The following is a 21,907-nucleotide window of genomic DNA, read 5'->3' as shown; positions in this document are numbered from 1 at the left end:
TGCTCTATACCTTCTTGGTCATAATGTCACCCGCCTATGACTTTGTGTCACACCACTGGACTGATTTCACACATACTTCAAGATACAATCACACAGAGGCGTTCCCATAGTGTCGTAAACTTAGACGCAACATCCCATTCCCTCTTCAGGGAACCAATTGGTACAGTCATAACCAAGGTGTTTTTTACCCATTTAAGTACATCTTCACTTGTAATTTCATAATTACTTATATTGTCTTTGAAATATGGTTAAATGTACTGCTAAATGTACTGACAAGCATTTATGGTAAACTGAAATGTACTATACTATACTGTCATTTCTATTTAAACTTGTCTGTTATGTATTTAAATAAATTTGTAATCACACATTTAAATGGATAAAGGATATTGGATAAAGTTGAAATTTTGTACATTCAAAACATGTGAACTTTTAATTTAATATCAAATAACACACTACATTTAAAATTATAATTAAGTTATTTACAAGTGCTTTAGTATGTTAGTCAAAACATCAAAATAAGTGTACTACTTCTAAACAAAATTATTTAAAATTAAGTAAAAAGCATGGTCTTTGATATTAACAATGAACACTATAAATTAATGTTTTTAAGCTGGATTTTGAAATGTTGCTATCCTAACAATGCATAATTTTATGACTAGTTGTGTTTTATTATTTACATTCAGCATTAGCACTAGCAACCCTAATTATGACTCAAAATGTAATGCCGTTGGATCCATGAGGATGAGTAGAGTTTGTACTTGAGAGTGCAAACGAGTCTCTCCAGCAGCGTGCCAGTGTCTGTGCCCTCTAATGGGATTTTAATGCTGCTTAGCTCTGTGATGGACGGATGTAATGCTAATAGCAGTACGTTAGGACTCCCTCTCATTCAAACAGGCACTGGAGAGTTTTTGGCACCTTCACTTTGAGTTATTAGTGTTCATCGTGTATTTACAGTGTCACCTGGGGAGCACTAGACATTATCATTTATATCGGATATGTCAGTCTCCATTGTTTTGTCTGAAGTGGAATTTATCTGACTGGCACCTTATAAATATAACTTTGTTTTCAGGCTGACTGATAAAAAACACTTTGTGTGCCTGTATTTTCAGAAGTTTTGTCAAATTCAGCCAATATTTATTACAGTGAGAAAGTGCTTTCCAGTTGTTCTGGCCTTTTGTTGGTTTAATGGTTTGAAGGGTGTTAAATTTCAGTTGTATTAGTTAATATGTGTGCTGAAGTTAAATGTAATTATGATTAAATATATATATATATATATATATATATATATATATATATATATATATATATATATATATATATATATATATATATATATATATATATATATATATATATATATATATATATAATATGTGTGTCTCTGTGTGTGTGTGTGTGTGTGTGTAAAAGGGAAGTAAAACAGTGAAAAATATGTAAAATACACTACAGTTCCAAATATTCTGCTCACCAGGGCTGCATTTATTTAAAAATACAGAAAAAAAAAAGAAATATTTTGAAATATTATTACAATTTAAAATAAGTTTATTCTAATGAGTTGAAGAAAATGTAAAGCTAAAATTTCAGCATCATTACTTCAGTCTTCATTGTCACATGATCCTTCAAAAATCATTCTAATATGCTGAACAGTTGTGCTGCTTCCTATTTATGTGGAAACTGTGATTTTTATTTTTTAGGATTCTTTGTTGAATAGAGAGTTAAATACAAAAAAGGCATTTATTTGAAATATAAATCTTTGTAACATCTCTCTCTCTCTCTCTCTCTCTCTCTCTCTCTCTCTCTCTCTTTTTTTTTTTTTTTCTCTGTCCAGTATAACCAGACTGACCAAATTTTCCAGGCCATTCGGTTGGTACTATTGGAGATAGGCACCAGAGACAATGTGAAGGTAAGCAGCCAGAAGTGGCCATATTTAGACAGTATCCAAGTATGTTAGAATAGATCAGAGTACAGGAGCAGGAGTACATCAGATCAGGAGTACATCAGAGTCATTATTTTAACCAGACTTTGCCATTTTGAAAAGGTGACAATGTCTTTAAGTTTTAACAAATTGCATTGTGACAGTTCATGCTTAATTAATACATATTAACTTTAGCTGTCAATTCAGAGGGGTCCTATTATGCTTTTTTTACGTTGTCAACTTTCTTTAGTGTGTAATGCTGCTGTTTGAGCATGAAAAAGGTCTGCAAAGCTGCAAAGCACAAAGTCACTCCAAAGGGAGTTATTCTCTTTACAGTAAGGACACTTTCTGAACTACCTTAAACGCTCCGGGAATGCACACGTCACAGTATTCCTCAGTTTAAATAATTCCCACCCAAGATATATGCAAAATAATGTGGCAAAGTCTGGTTGAGTTGCTCTAGTAGTGTGTTGAAACTCGTGGTTATGGTAAGGGGCGTGACATTTCCAAAACGCTCGAAGCGGTTGACCAATCAAAACGCACTGGTCTAGTCAATCAATCAGAGTGTATTGTGCTTTTCGAAAGGAGGGGTTTCATAGAGACAGGAACTAAACAGCGTTACTAACAGACTGGGAAAAGAGGTGCTGCAACAATGTCAAATATGTGAAAAAAGTTTTTTTTTGGAATATTTGAGCATGATAACCTATTCTAATAGACTCTAAAAATAAATTCAAGACTTTGTAAAAGGGCATAATTATGGCTGTCTACTGCAGACCTGCCAACATGTACGCATTTTGCATAGCGGGTACGCATTTTGACCTCAAAGTACGCTGGTACGATTTGTCACTCTATACTACGCAAAAACCCGGTGACTCCTCTGTGCACGCGTAGTGCTCAAATCCAGCAAAAGAAAGAGTTTGATCAATTATAGCACTGGGTCCATTTCCCAAAATAGCAAGCGGGGATGATTGACAAATGCGGACGGCCTATCAATAAAAAGACAATGCAAATCGACAGCAACACAAAATCCCGCTCGATCCTCCTTCCACTCCTCCTGCTGTCTCAATGACTGAATTCTCAAGCAAGGACAGTGCAGTAGTCACGGTAACCAAAAAACAAGAAAAATGAACGTCTGGTTTCATTTTTGCATTTGCATTGTATGGTCTGAAAATTGAATTGTGAAGCGTTACACGGACCTGTCTCACCACTTATTTGCTTTTAACAATAATGTCTTTTGTCTAATGATCATCCTTTTGGGCCTTTTCTAAGAAAATACTGATTATATATAATCTGATTCAGGAATCAATTTATCATATAGAGACATTTATTAATGCATTCAAAGTTTGCTTCCTTAAAGTATGGTGTCATTTGATAACGGGGCATTATGATGGCAGCAGGGTTGAAGTATAACCAGAGGGCACAGTTTAAAGTCTTTTTAATAAAACATTGTCAGCTAAACATGTAAAATGTGTTTTTGCTAAAGCAAAAATGTCATCAGGACAAAAAAAATAAATAAAGAAAAAAAATATATACGTATAAATACATTTTAATGTTATTGTTAGTGTTATATTACAGTTTATTGTCAGTGGGAACCAGTGTTGTTTTAGTATTATTTATATAGTATATTTATAAAATATTTTATTTTATACTTGACTTTTATTTTTTATTTTCAATTTTAATTTTAGGTTTAGTTTAAATTTAATTTAAGTAATTATGCGCTTTTGTCATTAATTACTTTTTTTATTTATTTATTTATTTATTTATTTATTTTTTATAAATTATATTTTTATTTTAGTTTAATTTAGCTATAGTAATGATAGTACCTCAACTTCAGCTTGTTCTATTTTAGGTAGTTGCCATGGCAGGTTTTCCATCTAATATTTATATTTTATTTTATTTCAATTAACAAAAATGATTGTTAATTTAGTTTCAGTTATCAATAATAATGAACGTGTGTGTGTAGGTGTGGTTCTATAATCAGGGTTGGCATTCCATCGTATCGTTCCTGAATGTGGCCAGTAATGGCATTCTCAGAGGAAACCTGCCAGCGGGACGCAGAGCAGGCGACTACGGCATCACAACATTCAACCACCCACTTAATCTCACTAAAGAACAGCTATCGTTTGCAGCGCTGTAAGTATGACACAAAACACACATACACAACGACATATACAACACCACACGACTAGAGCATTTAAATTATAATACACATGTACACTATATGGACAAAAGGACACACCTCTTCATTATTGAATTCAGATTTTTAAAGCAAATCCATTGCCACAGGTGTATAAATTCAAAAACTTGGCCATGCAGTCTGTATTTATAAACATTTATGGAAAAAAATGAGTCGTTCTGGAGAGCTCTGTGAATTCAAGCGTTGTACTGTGATAAGATGCCACCTTTGCAATAAGACAGTTTGTGAAATATCACCCCTGCTAGATATTTCACAATCAACTGTTAGTAGTATTATTGGAAAGTGGAAGTGTTTAGGAGCAGCAGTAACTCAGCCAGGAAGTGGAAGACCACGTAAATTATTATAATATTTATCTTTTTTGTTTTTTTACTGTATTTTTGATCAAAGAAATGCAGCCATGGTGAGCAGTAGAGACTTCTTTCAAAAACAATTAAATTAAAAGTAACTTACAGCTCACTTTGATGAACACAATTTCCTTGCAAAAATTAGATGTATTCACTGTCTGAATGTGTGTGCGCACCTGTGTTTGTATGTGTATTTAGGGATTTTTGTGTGTTCATGCATAATTAAGCCCAGCTTGTGATGGCACGATGATCGCAAAATATTTGTATGAAGATGAATGGTTTGAAACAAGGGGACAAAAATGAACCATAGTTTGAAGCATCACACTGATTATCTGCTGGATTTGTGTGTGTGTGTAGGTGTGTGTGTTGTACATCCAGGTTAAATGACAATCTTCCTGTCTGTAATGAGGTCATCAGTTCCCTCTAATCATGAATAATACAGTGCTGAGACTCAATCACCTTCACTGTGTGAGAGATTGTGTGTTCAGCACCAGGTCTCACCTAAATATCAGTGAAGAGAGAGCAAGAGATTCAATCTATTAGGCATAAACGGCAGGGTGTCAAAAAAAATGAAGAAACGTAACAATTTCCCAGAATGCCCTGTGTGAGGTGGATGTTGTATAGTCAGAGTTTTATTCGAAGTAAGTTCTAACACACTGAAGACCTTTCTCAGAAACCCTCATTGCATCTCAATTTAAAACCACATACCTACCTATTAATCTACCTATTAAACCTGTTTCTCTGAAAAGTGTGTTGGTTTGGGATTTGGTGATTATTTTCCCAGAAATGTAATATGGCAACAAGCAGTTTTGGCCAATATAAAGCTGTTCTATGATATCAGACTGTTTAATTGAACAGTATTAAATAGCACAAGCATAACAATTACTGCATTATATTTATTTTTTATATTTACATATTTACTTAAATAATTGGAAATAAATTATTTGAAAATGTTTAAAAAGAGAGAAAAAAAAATATTTTGAATTGAATGCCAACAAAAAAAGTCTTATTGAGTTTGCCTTTCTATTGTTAGACAAAACTGTTAAAGACAGTATGTATCAAAATAAAAGTCCCACTCATGACACTTAACAGCCAAACAACAACAACAACAACAACAAAAACATATCAGCTAATGCAGAAAAAATATCAAGAAAAAAATCAAAATATTGGCCAGTATTTCAGCCTTATACAGCCTGTATACTTTATTTTTATTTTATTTTTTTATGTGATTTTGTCATTTTTATTATTTTTTCTGTTTTAATATTACTATTTAGGTTTTTATTTTATTTTTTATTTATTTATTTATTTATTTTCAGTTTTAGCTCAGTTTTATTTTTTGTTTTATTTCCAGTTAGTAAATTTATAATTGCATTTACTTTGCATCGACTTTGACAAAACAAGACTTAAATTTAATCCTGACTGGCATTTTAATGGTGCTATAATAATGCATAAGTATATATTTGTTTGTTCATGTTTACAATATCAATATTTTTTAATTTGCGAGGGCTACATAAATAAAGCAATGCTATCTAATGATGTGCCATAAAAGGCTTTGCCAACATTTGTTTCATACAGAACCTAGGAATGAGTAGTTGCACCAGTGGAGAATGCTGTTTATTTGCATGCACAATCTGCTTTATCACCGATATTATGCCCAAAAATGGAACTGTATTCTGGAAATAAGTCCAAAAAAACTTGTATTCCATGATTTTTAATCGACTTTATGACAAAAAAAAAAAAGTCCTAAGTCTCTTAAAATATTTTCTTGACTCTGAGATAATCTGATTGGCCTTTCAGTGGAAACCATGGTAATGTGTTTAAGGTTTGACTAATGTGAATATAAACATGCTTGTGTAAATTCACCATAGTCATAATCTCACAACATCATGTTTTCATTTCTTATAGGGCCACGACCTCTACGGATGTGGTGGTGTCGATTTGCGTTATCTTCGCCATGTCCTTCATCCCTGCCAGCTTTGTCCTCTTCCTCATCCAGGAGCGCGTCAGCAAGGCCAAACACCTGCAGTTTGTGAGCGGCGTGAATCCTACCATCTACTGGCTGGCCAACTTCGCCTGGGACATGGTACATGTGAAACACTTTACACTGTGTTGTCGCTACTGTGCCTCTAATGTTCTATCTGCTCTGAAAGATGGATGGAAAGTGGAAGGGCGCTCGAGAACTAAAAAGAGGAGCTGAGATAGCTAATTAAAACTCTATTAAAACTCTATCAATTTACAGCTGAATACTGTTCACAGCCTCCATTGGTCTATGTCATATGTTACATTCTCAGTGGAGAGAGATGAATTCACTTTCACTAATAAATTGCTAATAAATCAATTAGTGTCAAGGGAGATAAAAAGGGCTTTGCAACATATGCAAGGCAAAAAAAAAAAGTTTTTACAATATAACGTTTGCAAAAACAAAAAGCACAGTAAGATTTATAATCTATACATGCTATATATTTGTTCATTCATGCTTATCTTATCATTGTTTGAAACTGTGAGTGCTACATTAATAAAGAAATGCTGCATAATTATGTGGCATAAAATATTATCTATACAAAGTTTGTATTGTGTGCTGAACCCACAAATGAGTAGTTGCACCGGTGGACAACACTGTTTATTTGCATACATAGTCTAGCTGCATGGTATCATATATAAAATAGTTGTATTTATAAAAAACAGATAATGTCTAGTTAGTAAATATGATACATTTGAAATAATGCACACAAAAGTAGGACAACATGATTTGGGGAAGAAACATAATTGCAATTTTCTGATAAAAATTGAGATTGCAATTTAAAGTAAGATTTAAAACATATATTATTATTATTATTATTATTATTAGATAGATACAATACAAGTTTAACACTTCTGTGTTGGCAGCAGGTTTATAAACTCTTCTCATTGAAATCTGGTGAAATATTTAGCATGTTATGATTTAAAATGCACGTTATAAGTGAGTTGAGATGGAGTTCATGTGAAGCAGAAATTAAGGCGAAATAATGAAAAAACTAATCATAAGCTGCTCGAGTATAAAAGAACACAGTGCCACGCTTCACTCTGAAATGTGCAGCGCATATATTTATTTAAATTTATTTTTATGAATTGTTCAGCAAACACAAAAGTGTGTTGCGATAATAGATTCATTCATATTTAAAAGTTAAAATAAACGTAAAAGTTTATTGTATTGTATTTTTCATTTGTTGTGATTGTTATTGGGTGTCTTTAAGGATTACGTTTGATTCAGTTGTGTTTTTGAATGTGTGTTTCAGTGTAATTATGTCATCCCATGTATCATCGTCATCATCATCTTCCTGTGTTTCCAACAAAAATCTTACGTCTCTCCACCCAACCTGCCTGCACTCATACTGCTGCTGGTGCTGTACGGGTGAGTGTGTGTGGTGGTTGTTGTTTTTTTGCCTGGAGTTTGAGTGTGTTTGTGAGTGTGAGTTGTGTTTTTGTCTCGCAGGTGGTCCATCACTCCGATGATGTATCCCGCCTCCTTCCTGTTCAGCGTTCCTAGCACAGCGTATGTGGTTCTGACCTGCATCAACCTCTTCATCGGCATCAACGGCAGCGTAGCCACATTCGTCATGGAGCTCTTTGACGACCCGGTGAGACTCCAGCACGCACACAATTTACTGAAAGCCTGCAGTGGAAAACATAAATTGTGTTATTTCTGTTTATTTGCTTTATTTACTGACAATTTGACAGCTTTACCTTGAGGCATGTGTAAGGTGTGCCATATGATGGGTATCATGATGGGTATATTAGTTTTTCTGGAGAGTGTGTTATTCTTGTCAGCTGTGACATGCAAAGCTTTCTTTCAGCCCACCCTGATGATTAGGATTTGTTCACACAAAGAACAATACATTTTATTGATAACTAAGGGTGCAACGGATCACAAAACCATATTATGTTTTTTGAGTCACGGATTGGCTTTGATACTTCAATACCACAGCTAAAACTACTAGCCAAAATAAAAGTTTAAACATTATTAAAGACAAGTGAACAGTAAATAATAAAACAAGAACAAATACACAAATTACAAGCATAGATAAATACAATATAGATTAATCTTTGTTAAAGCTGTGTTTATATATACACACTACCGCTCAAAAGTTTGGGATCGGTAAGATTTTTAATGTTTTTAAAAGAAGTTTCGTCTGCTCACCAAGGGTGCATTTACTTAATTAAAAATACAGTAATAACAGTAATATTGTGAAATATTATTACAATTTTAAAATGTAATTTATTCTTGTGTTGGCAAAGCTGAATTTTCAGCATCGTTAATCCAGTCTTCAGTGTCACATAATCCTTCAGCAATCATTTGCTGCTCAAGAAACATTTATTGTTTACAATTGTACAAAATATTTGTGTACAATTTTTTTTTTTTTTTTTTTTAGGATTCTTTGATGAATAGAAAGTTCAAAAGAACAGCGTTTATTTGAAATCTAATCTTTTGTAATATTATAAATGTCTTTACTGTCACTTTTGATTGATTTAATGCATCCTTGCTGAATAAAAGTATTAATTTCTTTAATTTCTTTTCAAAAAATAAAAATTCTTACTGACCCCAAACTTTTGAACGGTAGTGTAATAAGTGTGTATACCGCTCAAAAGTTTTATATAATATATAAGGTAACACTTTATTTTACAGTGCCATAGTTACACGTCACTACATGTACTTACAATAGAAATAGCAGTAAATTATGCATAATTACAACTAACCCTAATTGTAACACTATAGTAAGTACATGTAGTTAATTAATAGTACTCAGTACTTATTTGAGTAATTACAATGTAATTACAGCATTGTAAACTAAAGTGTAACCATATGTAATATTCTATATTTTTCTCTACCAATTTTTCAATAAAATTTCACAGACATTTTCACAGACAGCTGATTAGACTTTAAGAAGTCTCTCTCTGAGAGATAAAGACATGAGGAATGACAGTCTCTGGTGTTAAAGTGTCATCTTCAGTAATGAAAGTCCGTTTAACACTCGCGTTCAGTCTGATTACAGCTGCCTCGATCTGTCATTTTTCATTTCTGAGAATCAAAATAATGGTGTTTTATTGAATTATACATGAGTGTGTGTGCTTGTTTAGGCCAAGGTTATTGTTAACAAAAATAAGAAAAAGATGACAAAAAATATTTCATTTAAATGTTTATTACAATTATATATATATATATATATATATATATATATATATATATATATATATATATATATATATATATATATATATATATGACATTAAAGTGTACACAAATGTACTAAATAATAAATGAGTATTCAAATAGTTACAAATAATTGCGCAGCCATCTTCATGAAACCTTGAAAAGACAGCAATAAAATTTGCTATTTAGTCCTGTTAGCTGCACTAAACTGCTACATTTCAAAGATTTTATGCCATGAAATGTTGAACTAGATGCCCCAGTTAGTTTGTTCATGAATGAGATGCAGCTGAATGGAGCAGAACGAAGGCTCTCAGATGTGTTTTTAAAGCTGAACTCTAAACACGTTTGTGTGTTGAACTGTGTATGATGGCGGACGTGTGTCTTAGAGAATATGGGTCAGTGTAAATCCTGTGTGATTTTTCCCATCTCTGGTGTTTGTGATGATGTATGAGCATGAGGCTTGTACAATATTTGTCAAGAAAACTGTTGCATGATTTCTTCAGCTGTGTGAGAGTGTGTTTGATGAATCACACACTGCTGGAGACAGCTTGACTATCAGAACAATGTTTTATCGACTTTAGATTTCAGATTGAGGTTGAGGATACAGTTCCACTTCATTCACACAAGGAAATGACTCCTATCACCCACTTTCCTCTTAATATATATGCATTATTGATGGATATTTAAATTATTTAATGCAGTAATATTATATGTGGCATAGGTCGACTATAAACCCACAAGCTTTAATTTTTGCTGAATACCGATTGAAGCAACTGCCCATTTGACAACAGTTTTTAATAAGCTTCTCAATACTGGTCAAATGCTATAATTTTCTATCCACAAAATTGTTTAAAATATGAAAATTAAGTGAAAGTGGTGCGTTTTATAAGCAATCCAAATTCCAAGCACCTGGAAAGGGTTTTCTGTGAATGGAACCACTCAGAACACTTTATTATGAGCCACGTTTTCACTTTGAAACACGCAGTTATGTTTTTTCACAATTACAGTTTTTATTAATCACTCATATGTGCTGTCACCACAAAATAATGTTGACATTACTTGTTGACTTTATGGACTTCAAAAATAATACAGAGCTGCGAGCCAGAAGTATTGAGCATCATGCTCTCATTCTTGGGTGTTTTGTTTTGTTTTGAAAATCGGGGGTAGACATATGTATTCAGTTCAAATGTATATTTCACAATTTATAATCAGCTCATTTTAATTTATTTATAATAATAGTCTACAATGATAAAATTAATGTTCTTTTATTTTTAGAAAATAACTATAAAACCATCCATGTCACCATGTCACAATCAGTTAAACAATGTGTATTTGAAGAATCGTGTTTCCAATCTAACATTGCCTTTCTCTGTCTCATCTGTCTTTATATCCAGAATATAACAAAAATCAATGACATAGTGAAACAGGCTCTGCTGGTGTTTCCTCATTTCTGTTTGGGAAGAGGCCTGATGGACATGGCCAAAAACCAGGCAATGGCCACCCTCTACAAAAACCTGGGTAAGACATTGACACATGTGGAAGCATGTAGTTCAGTGTTGAAATCTGATATTTGTGGTACAGTAAGTGAGTTCTCTGTTTTCAGGTGAAGACCGCTTTGAAAATCCTCTCAACTGGAACATGGTGGGCAAGAATCTGTTTGCCATGTCCATTCAGGGGGCAGTTATGTTCGCCCTGACCCTCCTCATACAGTACAAGTTTTTCTGCAAATCAATGTAAGAAATCTTTACATGTTTAAAAACCTCACACCTAAAGAAAAATCTGTTGGCACCTAGACTACCAGTCAAAAGTTTGGAATAATTAAAAATTTCTAATGTTTTTGAAAGAAGTCTTGGTTGCACATTATTTTAAGGTGCCCTTGTTACAGTGTAATTATACAAGTAAGTACTATTTGTAATATGAATTGTACTTACTAAAATTGTACATACATGTACTTACTAATCAGAGTTAGGCTTTTGTTTAGGGTTAGTTGCTTGTAATTATGCATAATTTACTGTTATTACTATAGTAAGTACATGTAAGATGTGTACAGGAACACTGTAAGTGTTACTGAAATTTCCACAAAAATTGATAATTGATAATAATAAATCAGTAAATCAGCATATTAGAATGATTTCTGTAGGATCATGTGACACTGAAGACTGGAGTAATGTGCATCTCACAGGAATAAATTACATTTTAAAATAAATTACAATAGAAAATGGCAATTTTAATTGTAATAATTTTCACAATGTTACTGTTTTTACTGTATTTTTGATCAGATAAATGCAGCATAAATGTGAGCATAAGAGGCTTCTTTCACAAACTTAAAGAAAAAAATAACTTGACTGGTGATGTATGAATGTCTCCTCATTAGTGTACAGACTTCAATATCAAGTCAGTACTGAAATTTTAAAAATGTGACGCTTTGAGCGCTGAGCAGATTCGAAAACACCTCTGATTGGCCATTGTGTTCACATGCTCATCGAATATGTCTGTGATTGGCAACAGTGAACAACAGACGGAGCATTTGAAAGCACACGAGTGTTTGAATTTGAAAGCATTATGAAAGTGGAAGCATTTGAAAGCAGGCATCTATCAGCCGAGCTGTGTAAGCACTCAGTGAGGAGAGTCATTGATGTGTATTTACAACAATTTTTTGAAGGTTTATCATTGTAGCCAATCACAGACATATCTGATGAGCGTGTGAACACAGTGGCCAATCAGAGGTGTTTACGAATCCACTCAATGGCGCAAAAAGTGCCACATTATTAAAATTTCAGTACCGACTTGGTACCGAACTCTGTACTTTTGACAACACTACTCTTCATAGTGTATAGAGCTGCACGATTCTGGATAACGTGAGAATCTTTCTTTTTCTTTTCTTTTTTTCTTTTCAAATAGAGATCATGATTCTCCCAGAAATCTGAACAGACAAATAAACAAAAGTGTTCTGGCAAAATGTTAATTTTTGCAGTCTATTTAAAAATGTTTAATTGATTTGAATGAATTATATATTATTTTTAAAAATCAGTATGAATAATGATTCAATGACTCGCTCATAAATACTTGTTTCATTACTCGATGAATCAGCATTTTTGAACAAATCACTTGAATGAATGATTTAAACACAAAAACATTGTCTCTTTTCGCCACCTAGTGGCACAACAATGTAATGATACAATCATTATTTGAAGCGCCAAGTTATACTGGGTACACACTAAAAGATTTTTACAATCTTACAAGTTTTTCAAAATGTGAGAGACCACAAACATGAGGACAAAAGATCCTAGATTTAACTGTTTTTCAACCAGAGACCCGACTGTGAACACGGAAAATCTCGCTAAATCTCTTGAGATTTCAGAATAAACATGGCGGACAGTAAGCAGGAAGAAATTGCGATGATGGTGTTTGGAATGATTTTGGACAGAAAATTCACGGAAAAAAAGAAAATGGTTTAGGTGAAGTCACGGAGACAGCGGGAGAATGGTCTTTACTTTGTGCTTCACCCCGGGAGCTTTTTTTATGCTTCCTTCTTCTCTCAGCTCGCTTTCTGATTGGATATTGTTTCGCTTCACGTGATAATCTTCAGAGCGTGTGCGTGTTTGTCCTCGGGGTTCCACCCACACATCAGGATTTCTGATTCGCGATGGGGGTGACTCCAACGTTCTTCCGAGCAGATTTAGTCACTCTTAACACACCTCACACCACAGGAAAATCTGATAAGATAATCTGTAGAACCATCAAGATAATCAGGACATTACCTAGGATTGTCGGAAGGGGAGAAATAGGCCCAAAATCAGCCTGATTATCTTGTTGTGTGTACCCAGCATTACTTTCAAAAGGTGATTTGCTCTATTTTGACCACTATCATATACCCCTTTTCCACCAAGACTGTTCCACCAAGTTTGAGTGCTGGTTCGGAGCCAGAGCCTAGTTTAAAATCAGTTCTTTGTCTTTCGACACACAAAGCACCAGCTCCTGGGGGCGGGGTTACCGTGACCAACAAGAAATTTGTGACCAGCATTTTTGAAATAGCAGCTAATCGAGCTAATAGCAGCTCGATCGTAATCTCCGTCTATATACAAATTACGGCGAGCCGTGTTTGGATGCTGATGTAGGTTTGCAAAGCCATGAGCATCAACAGTAGTGAAACATCCGCGAGTGTTGATAGAAGGATTGTTCGAGATGCATCCGAGCAGCGCGGACCAATTTGGCGAGTGCCGCGGGTCCGCGGGAGCGTTTGTAGAGCATATGACTCCTTGTACTTTTGGATCGTTCTCGCGGAGCTTTTAAGTCATGCGCCGATCGCTTTGCGAGAAACCGATGCATCTCAAACGAGCCTGGTGTGTTTGTGTTTGGCACTAGCTGTGAAATATGAGACGTATACAGTGACGCAAGACCTGGCTCTGTGGTGGCTCTCTAGCCTGTGGAAAGGCAAACTGGTTCTTAGAAGGCTCGTCAGTTGAACCAACTCCGAACTGGCACTAGCACTAGCTCTGAACTAGCACCTGGTTCATGCTAGTGGAAAGGGACATCAGTGTTTACTGTATATCCGCACCTTGTGACTGTTTGTGAAGCTGTTTCATACCTATACATGACAACTGCTCTCTCTGGGTCAGCGGCAGCATCAACACAGATTTGAATGTTTCAGCTTTTGTCAAAGGTTTAATAGACATAGGCAAATCGTTGTCATTTAGGAATAATATTGTGTGGGTGTTTGAATCCACATAGTGATCTTTTAATGATTAATCGTGCAGCTCTAATATATACTCACACAGCAGAACCTGATTTTGCCGAGTTCAACATGTTCCTGGGTCAACATCTTTGTTGATCCTGGAACAACATCAAACCAATCAACCAGTCAGATTTGAGGGACAAGTTTACAGATTATGTCAAGTTTAGGCTTAAAATCAGGATTTGGTGCTTCTACATCACTGTTATTTATATATAATTTCCTTCTGATTTTAAGGATAACTTATGGGTAGGGTTAGGTTTAGGGGTAGAGATATGGTTAGGACAAAATTTTCCTAATGGAACATTGTTCCAGGGTCAACAAAATATGACCCAGGAACTTGTCTAACTCACCAAAATCAGGACGTGCCACAAACACATGATCATGATGGCTGCTCTGTACACACATCTTTACACACAGGTCAATAAAGTCGCTGCCTACATCATTAGAGGGAGAGGATGAAGATGTGGCTCGTGAGCGTGAACGGGTGCACCAGGGCAGAGCTCAGAATGACCTGCTCCAAATATGTGACCTCACTAAGGTACTTCCTGTTCCTGTGGCGTCAGTGAGGTGTGGTGTTGCATTCCATTCATTCCAGAAGTTGAATTACCAGCTTCATACTGCAAAAGTGCCATAGTTGTGGACAGTATCTGGTGATTAGTCCTGGATACCAGCTGGTCAACCAGATAATTGATAGTTTAAAGCCCGGGATACACTGCACGATTTTTGGCTGTCCCAGACGAAAGATTGGCATTGTGAAACAATTGTGGCTCTTAAACGGTGGTCCTATGTCGTGCAGTGAGAGAGTTTCAAAGACGTTTTCCCGGTCTTGCGACCAAAGATAGTTTACGATCATTTTCTGACAGTGTCAGAAATTCAGCATGATCAACGCACAGTGTGTTTGCTGCTACGACCTACGTCTACTGACCAGCCAATAAAAATGTGACGTGAAATCAACGTGACATGGCACTAAAACTGCATACCTCAAAGCTCTAGCCATTGTTCTTTTGCCACTTTCTTTTTTTTTCAGCACACACAAAAACTACACCTGCCAAAGTGTGATTCAACATGGTCTTTTTGTTAACCACTAGCGCATACTGATGACGTTTTATTTTTTTATAGAAACCTGCATCATAGCCTACGAGTCAACATCGTACAGTTCACATGCATGTCATACCCAAGTTTAATAGATCCATGTCACACAGTGTGATAAAGTAATGATCTTATAGGATTGCTAAAATTGTGCAGTATATCCCGGGCTTAAGACCAGCAATCCAGCTTCCTCCCTGAATTGTATATTCAGGACAGAGGCTCGGGGTTCCAGGTGTGTGAGTGTACAGATGTTCACGGGAGTGTCCATTGATTAAGAGTGAGAGTTTGATTTGTCCTGTTCTGTAATCAGACGTCTCTTAGCGCTGTTAAACTGGCAGAGAGCAGCTGTCTCTACTCAAGAAACGGCGTTTGTGTGACATGAATCACGCGCCGCTCTTCATGAGTCTGTGGCTGAGAGCGGACAGGTGTTAAAGGGATAGTTCACCCAGAAATGAAAATTCTGTCATCATTTACTCATTCCCAAGTTGTTCCAAACCTGTGTAAATTTCTTTGTTCTGCTGAACACAAAGGAAGATATTTTAAAGAAAGTTTTTAACCAGGCTGCTTTGGGGCACGATTGACTTCCATAGTAGGAAAAAAATACTATGGAAGTCAATGGTGCCACAAAACTGTTCAGTTTCTCACATTCTTCAAAAGATCTTCCTTTGTGTTCAACAGAACAAAGAAATGTATACAGGTTTGGAACAATCTGAGGGTGAGTAAATGATGATGGAATTTTTATTTTTGGGTGAACTATCCCTTTAATGTAGGAGATCCTCACTGGTCTGTGTCACTTATTTCCCAAACTTATAGAGAATATTCATCAAAGAATATACAAAGAGAACAATTGCTTTACATTTTCACAATGAACTTTATAGCTCAAACAACATGCTTTATTATTAGGGGTGTAATGATTCACTCGTTTTCTCGATGCAGATTACAAACCCTGACGATGCATATGCATTGATCTTGAAACATGTTTTTTGAATCGTGAATCATTTATTTCGGTCGATAATCGATGTAAAATGCAAAGAATCGGATTAATCGTGATTCTATAGTGATTCAGTGCTTTAAAATACATAATCATTAAATTACTACATGCGCAAATTGATGGAGACGTTGTGCGCCATCATTTTGCACCTTCCCTCACAGCTCTCATCTCTTTAACACTATCCTCCACTATATTTAACATGAACTAGGCCTAAACATACTTGTAAAGCCCTTTTTAAGTTTTGGCTTATGTAAATTTCCACATGTGCCAATTTTTTATAGGCTGTTAAAATAAAGTTATGTAGCATCATTGAGAACTAACATTAACAATGGACAAAAGGGTTTTTTGTTTGTTTGTTTGTTTTTGCCCTTACTCTTTGACCTCCTGAAGGCCGCTGTGTAATTCACACCCTGACTAAGACACGCTGAGGGAAGCATTTCAATATCCCTATAAATGCATATTAAAATGCAGAATCGAATCGAATTAATCGAATCGCATTGAATTTTAATGTGAATCGTCTCCAATCGAATCGTTCTGAATTTGAAATCGAACACCTATGAATCGTGAATCGAATTGAATCGCTGTCTACCCAAAGATTCACAGCCCTATTTATTATGTATTTTTACTTTTCAAACTGCTTTGCTGCACTTTAAATTGAAATAATTTTTTGTGATGATGGACATATGCTATATATAACGCTTAATTTGTTCTTGAACCTAAAACATTTTGGCTTTTCACACTTCGAATAGTTAACCCTGGGTCATTGTAAACCCCGGGTAAACAGAATCCTGGATTATCTTGCTTCACGTTTCACACTACTCATAATTAACCCGGGATTAACAATTAATTCTGGATATTCATAAATATTTGCACGCGACCTGTTTACATAGCTCTAGCATTGCCAACCTCGTATTGCTGACTGTACTATCGAGTTTAGGTGGTAGGGATTGGGTTAGTAGAATAAGTTGACATGTAGTTACAAAGTGACTTCTAGTTAGAAGAATGTCTAAAGGGGAACATCAAAATAAAGTGTTACCAAAAAATAAAGCTCTTAACAGGCATGACACGATTATACTTTTTTTCTTCAGATGTACCGTAAGAAGCTCACTCCAGCCGTGGATAAAGTCTGTGTGGGTGTTCCTGCTGCAGAGGTAAGTGACACACACTGGAAACTTATTTTAAGCACTAATAAGATGAACGTATCTAAACAAAATTCATTATTTTTTAATAAGAGTATAATGCCAAAGGTCTTTAAATATCTTCAGCCTCTAAAGACCCCATGGAATTACTTTGAAATATGAATTTAAAATTTGACAGCAATAAAAAAAGAAAGACATTTCTACCTTTTTAAACTAAAGAATGTATTTTCCCCTGATACCACCTGCCACCATCTATCATTAGCAAGAAACAGATTCATTGCTGTGATGCAAATTAAAGGCTGCTGAAAGAAAAAAAAAAAGCACAAGTTCTTTGAAAGCTACTAAATGTGGTGTGATATGAAATATGTCATCACTGGAATGAAAATTGAGTTTTAATTATTTTTTCTTTTATTTATTATTTTTTTATTTATTTATTGCTGTGGAAAAAATGTTTTCACTAAATCATTGTGTGTTTGTGGTTTGCAGTGTTTTGGTTTGTTGGGGATAAATGGTGCAGGTAAAACTACAACTTTTAAAATGCTGACTGGAGACATCAGCCCAACAGCAGGAGATGCCTTCTTAAATGGATACAGGTACACTGTATAAAAGCAATAGTAGTAATTAAGAAATTACATATAAAGCTGTATTTAAGTCTTACAAAATTGGTTAAAAAAAACCCCTAAAGTTCAGCTACTAACTTTGTCAAACCTAACTCACCTGCATCTCCTGTTGCTCTTCTCATCTTTTTGTGAAATAGCAACTCTTAAAAAATGAAACTACTGTAAAAATGTAGTCATATAATACATTTTTTTTTATTTTATTTTTTTTACCCACAATTGGTCAGTGAAAGGAGTTTATTAATCTTCAAATGTTTGTCAGTCTCAGAGGGTCAAACTTAATATTACCATAATATATATATGTATAGTAGAGGTCAATAAATGGGAAAAATATATTTGAAAAAGTAACTCGGATATTTTTTTTTTTTTTTTTTTTTAAAGTAATGTGTTACTTTACTATTTAGTTTAAAAAAGTAATCTGATTACGTAACTCAAGTTACATGTAATGTGTTACTCCCAACACTGTGACCCTTACCATAACCGTGAGTCAATACTCTAATAACGCAACTCAACCAGACCTCACCCTTTATTTTTTGTCTACTTTGGGTGGGAATTATTTAAATGAGGACTATTGTGATGTGTGCATTCCTAGAAGAATACTCAAGACTACAAACAAGGCGTTTAAGGGAGTTCACAAATGGTGCTTACTGATACAGAGAATAACTCTCATTGGAGTTGAACATGTAAGACCCCTTTTACAAATCTTATAGCTATTCTCAAAACAAAAAAATGGTTTAGTGAGTAATGTACCTTTTTTGTGGAATGTCCTGTCTGTCTCTATCTCAGTTGTGTCTCTTCATTATTCAATCTGTGCGAAACACACATGCCATCTCTGTGTCAGTCATCTGTGAAACTCGAGACATATTCGAGTGGAGAGAACCGCAGCTGCCAATCACTTTGCAGATACCGCAGTTTACACTGGCACAAATAGAGCTATTGTCCTGGGGCTCCTTGTGTGAATCAGTCTGATTTGCACACTGGCTCATTTTGAAAGTTTTAAGTAACTCTAGATAAATCACAAGGGATGCAGTTTAATCTTTTAAATCAAAAAAGGGGTGGAGTGTAATATGTAAATTACATTTAAATGTGAATTGTGCGATTTTACTAGAGGCATCAAACTTCTAAAATAACTACAGTAGAAAGTAAAATTTCCATAACTGAAATAAAAGTTTTAAAAAACTATAGAGGCATATTTAAAAATAATAATAAAAATAACAAAAACAACAAATTTACTAAAACTTCAACAAAAAAAAATTCAAAATATTACAAAAACTAATAGTATCTCATTGATACTAAATAACTGCTTGATCCAGCTAGAAAGTGTTGTTATGCAGTTGCTAAGGTGTTAAGAATGATTTCTTGTTTAATTTTTCAGCATCCGCAATGAAATGCAGTTGGTGCAGCAGAATATGGGTTACTGTCCGCAGTTTGATGCCATAGATGACCTTCTGACGGGAAGAGAACACCTGGAGTTCTACGCTCGACTCCGAGGGGTTCCGGAAAAGGAGGTTTCCATGGTAACACAGCCTGCGGTCTTTGTTTTGTAGACCCTTAATCTTTGTATCTAAAATTCACTCTCTGTCTATGGAATCTGTGTGTGTGTACATGTGTATGTGCATGTTGGTGTATGTGTGTTTGTGGTTCTGTAGCCTTTCAGCAACGAAACCATCAAAGTGTGTGCCTATAGTCTCACAAGTCTTTGATCCCTTACAACTGGTTAGCTTGTGCAAAATCCACACTAACACATACACACACACCAAGGTTATTTTGTTGTTTTCATTTTCAATATATTATTATTCTATTAGTAACATTTAATTTTAATATGCACATAATATAACATTAAAATATTATTATACAATAATATTTTTATTAGATTATAAATATTTCTACAACAGTTAGTTTTGGTCCTCGAATCTGATTGGGTGATCCAGGAGTGCGATATACACCAGTATCAGCATTCAGCTTTTGTATCAGCATCTATAGAATTCCGCTTGTTTCTGCGCATTGTAGACAGGCAGTATTGCTCTCTAATCATTTACAGTTGCACCAGAACAGCAGCACCAGACCAGCAGCCACATGACAGAAGTTATAGGCAGAGCTTATACAGTCTTAATGGAGTTGTGCTACCTATACACATACTTTTGTATTAGATATGAGCTATTTTCACATGGAATTTGATTGGATCAAAATCTACAATACTTTTAAATAAGGTTACTTTTCAGTCAATCGTACATGCATAAGATATCATCATGGGCGACATTGGGGGGAGGGGGGGTGCATGTACACGCTGTTGTCCGTGGTCATAAAAATTTGGCTGCCACTGTTCAGAGAGTCAAAGCTAGTCCACAGTCTAGTAAAAGTTTCTTGTTCATGTGGATTTGGATAAAACAGTTAATGACTTTGATGCCGTGCCTGGTGAACGCCATTTATCCCTTCACAGTGGCGTATAACAGACGGGCACGCAGGATTATTAAATTATTCTTATTATTATCATGCTACTTTTATTATTAAATTAATATTGCAATTAATTTGCTCCACGATATCATAGCATATAACCGTACACTGGTGTCAAAAGTATTCACATTTAATACTCAAGTAGAAGTATAGATACTAGGGTTTAAAAATACTTCTGTAGAAGTTGAAGTATCAACTCAAGCTTTTTACTCAAGTAAAAGTGTAAAAGTACTGGTTTCAAAACTACTTAAAGTATAAAAGTAAAAGTAATGTAGGGGAAAAAATGCCATTAAGGACAAAAGCTTAGGCCGTGCCACAGGGGTCTATTGTGCACTCCACCTCCTCAAAATGTCATCAATAACCTTTATTGGAATGTAAATGTACATCCAAACTTAACTGCAGGAATCTGTGAGGGCAACAGACAAGAAAAATGCGGGTAGTTTTGGTGCACCCAGGGCAGGCTTGACATTAACACCCGCCAACCTGCCAAATGTGGGTAGTTTTCAGCCGTTTCAGTTCACACCGCTCCGACAAATGCCAACAAACTCGACTGTTGGAGTTTGTTGGATAGGTGTGATAACCCTGTTGGCGTTGGTCGGAGTCTGTTTTTACCAGACTGAACATGTTTAATAATGTTTGTTTGGTCGTCTGAGCATCCAACAAACAGCAACAAACTCTCGGTGCATTCCAAACGGGATATATCGCCCTCTGAAGAGCACTTCGGAGTGAAAACAATCATGGCCGCCATATTGAAGGGTTGTTCCATACCGAAGTTTTCAAAACTGGCCACTTCAAAGGGCCCTTCGGAATGAAAGATTTCGAAGGGTACAACTGATGGACACTTCGGGCCCCCCATGATCCTTTGCACAGGGAAGTTCTTTGTCATCACAGAATGGGTTCAGGAGGCTCGGAGCTCAATTTTACCTATAAATGTATGTATTTTTCTATATAGGCCTACTGTAATATTTATACGAGTTAGATTTAGTACATTATTATGGTCAAATCGACATTGTACTTAAAAAAAAAAATACTTTAGAGCTCCCTTTATCTGTCCAGTCAAATGTTTCAAATACATAGACACAATATACATTATGGTGCGATAAACCAAAAATAAACAAATAAACTAACGTTAAACAAAGGGCGCAGCTTGCGCAATCTATCCTCCTCGACTGTCTCGTTAAAATGACGCAGAAGTGCGTTCCAAAAAAAGGAGTAATTTGACCCCTACACCCTTCATC

The 21,907-nt window shown here is 35.2% G+C and overlaps 1 protein-coding gene across 1 annotated transcript in view; it reads left to right on the top strand.

Moving 5' to 3' along the window:
• The window catches only part of LOC137030017 (phospholipid-transporting ATPase ABCA1), a 217,548-nt gene that overhangs the window by 164,682 nt on the left and 30,959 nt on the right, over window positions 1-21,907 (top strand). Inside the window, exons 35-45 of the mRNA XM_067399929.1 lie at window positions 1,829-1,903; window positions 3,879-4,048; window positions 6,362-6,539; window positions 7,732-7,847; window positions 7,929-8,073; window positions 11,039-11,162; window positions 11,248-11,377; window positions 14,797-14,917; window positions 17,548-17,610; window positions 18,085-18,191; window positions 19,591-19,732. Coding sequence (XP_067256030.1) covers window positions 1,829-1,903; window positions 3,879-4,048; window positions 6,362-6,539; window positions 7,732-7,847; window positions 7,929-8,073; window positions 11,039-11,162; window positions 11,248-11,377; window positions 14,797-14,917; window positions 17,548-17,610; window positions 18,085-18,191; window positions 19,591-19,732 — 1,371 coding nt within the window. The remainder of the gene's footprint in view (window positions 1-1,828; window positions 1,904-3,878; window positions 4,049-6,361; window positions 6,540-7,731; window positions 7,848-7,928; window positions 8,074-11,038; window positions 11,163-11,247; window positions 11,378-14,796; window positions 14,918-17,547; window positions 17,611-18,084; window positions 18,192-19,590; window positions 19,733-21,907) is intronic.

The sequence above is a fragment of the Chanodichthys erythropterus genome, chromosome 11, assembly GCF_024489055.1.
Source record: "Chanodichthys erythropterus isolate Z2021 chromosome 11, ASM2448905v1, whole genome shotgun sequence".
In the NCBI taxonomy this organism is placed as follows: Eukaryota; Metazoa; Chordata; class Actinopteri; order Cypriniformes; family Xenocyprididae; genus Chanodichthys; species Chanodichthys erythropterus.
Note: the sequence above shows the minus strand (reverse complement) of the source record. Positions and strands in the feature narration are given on the sequence as shown.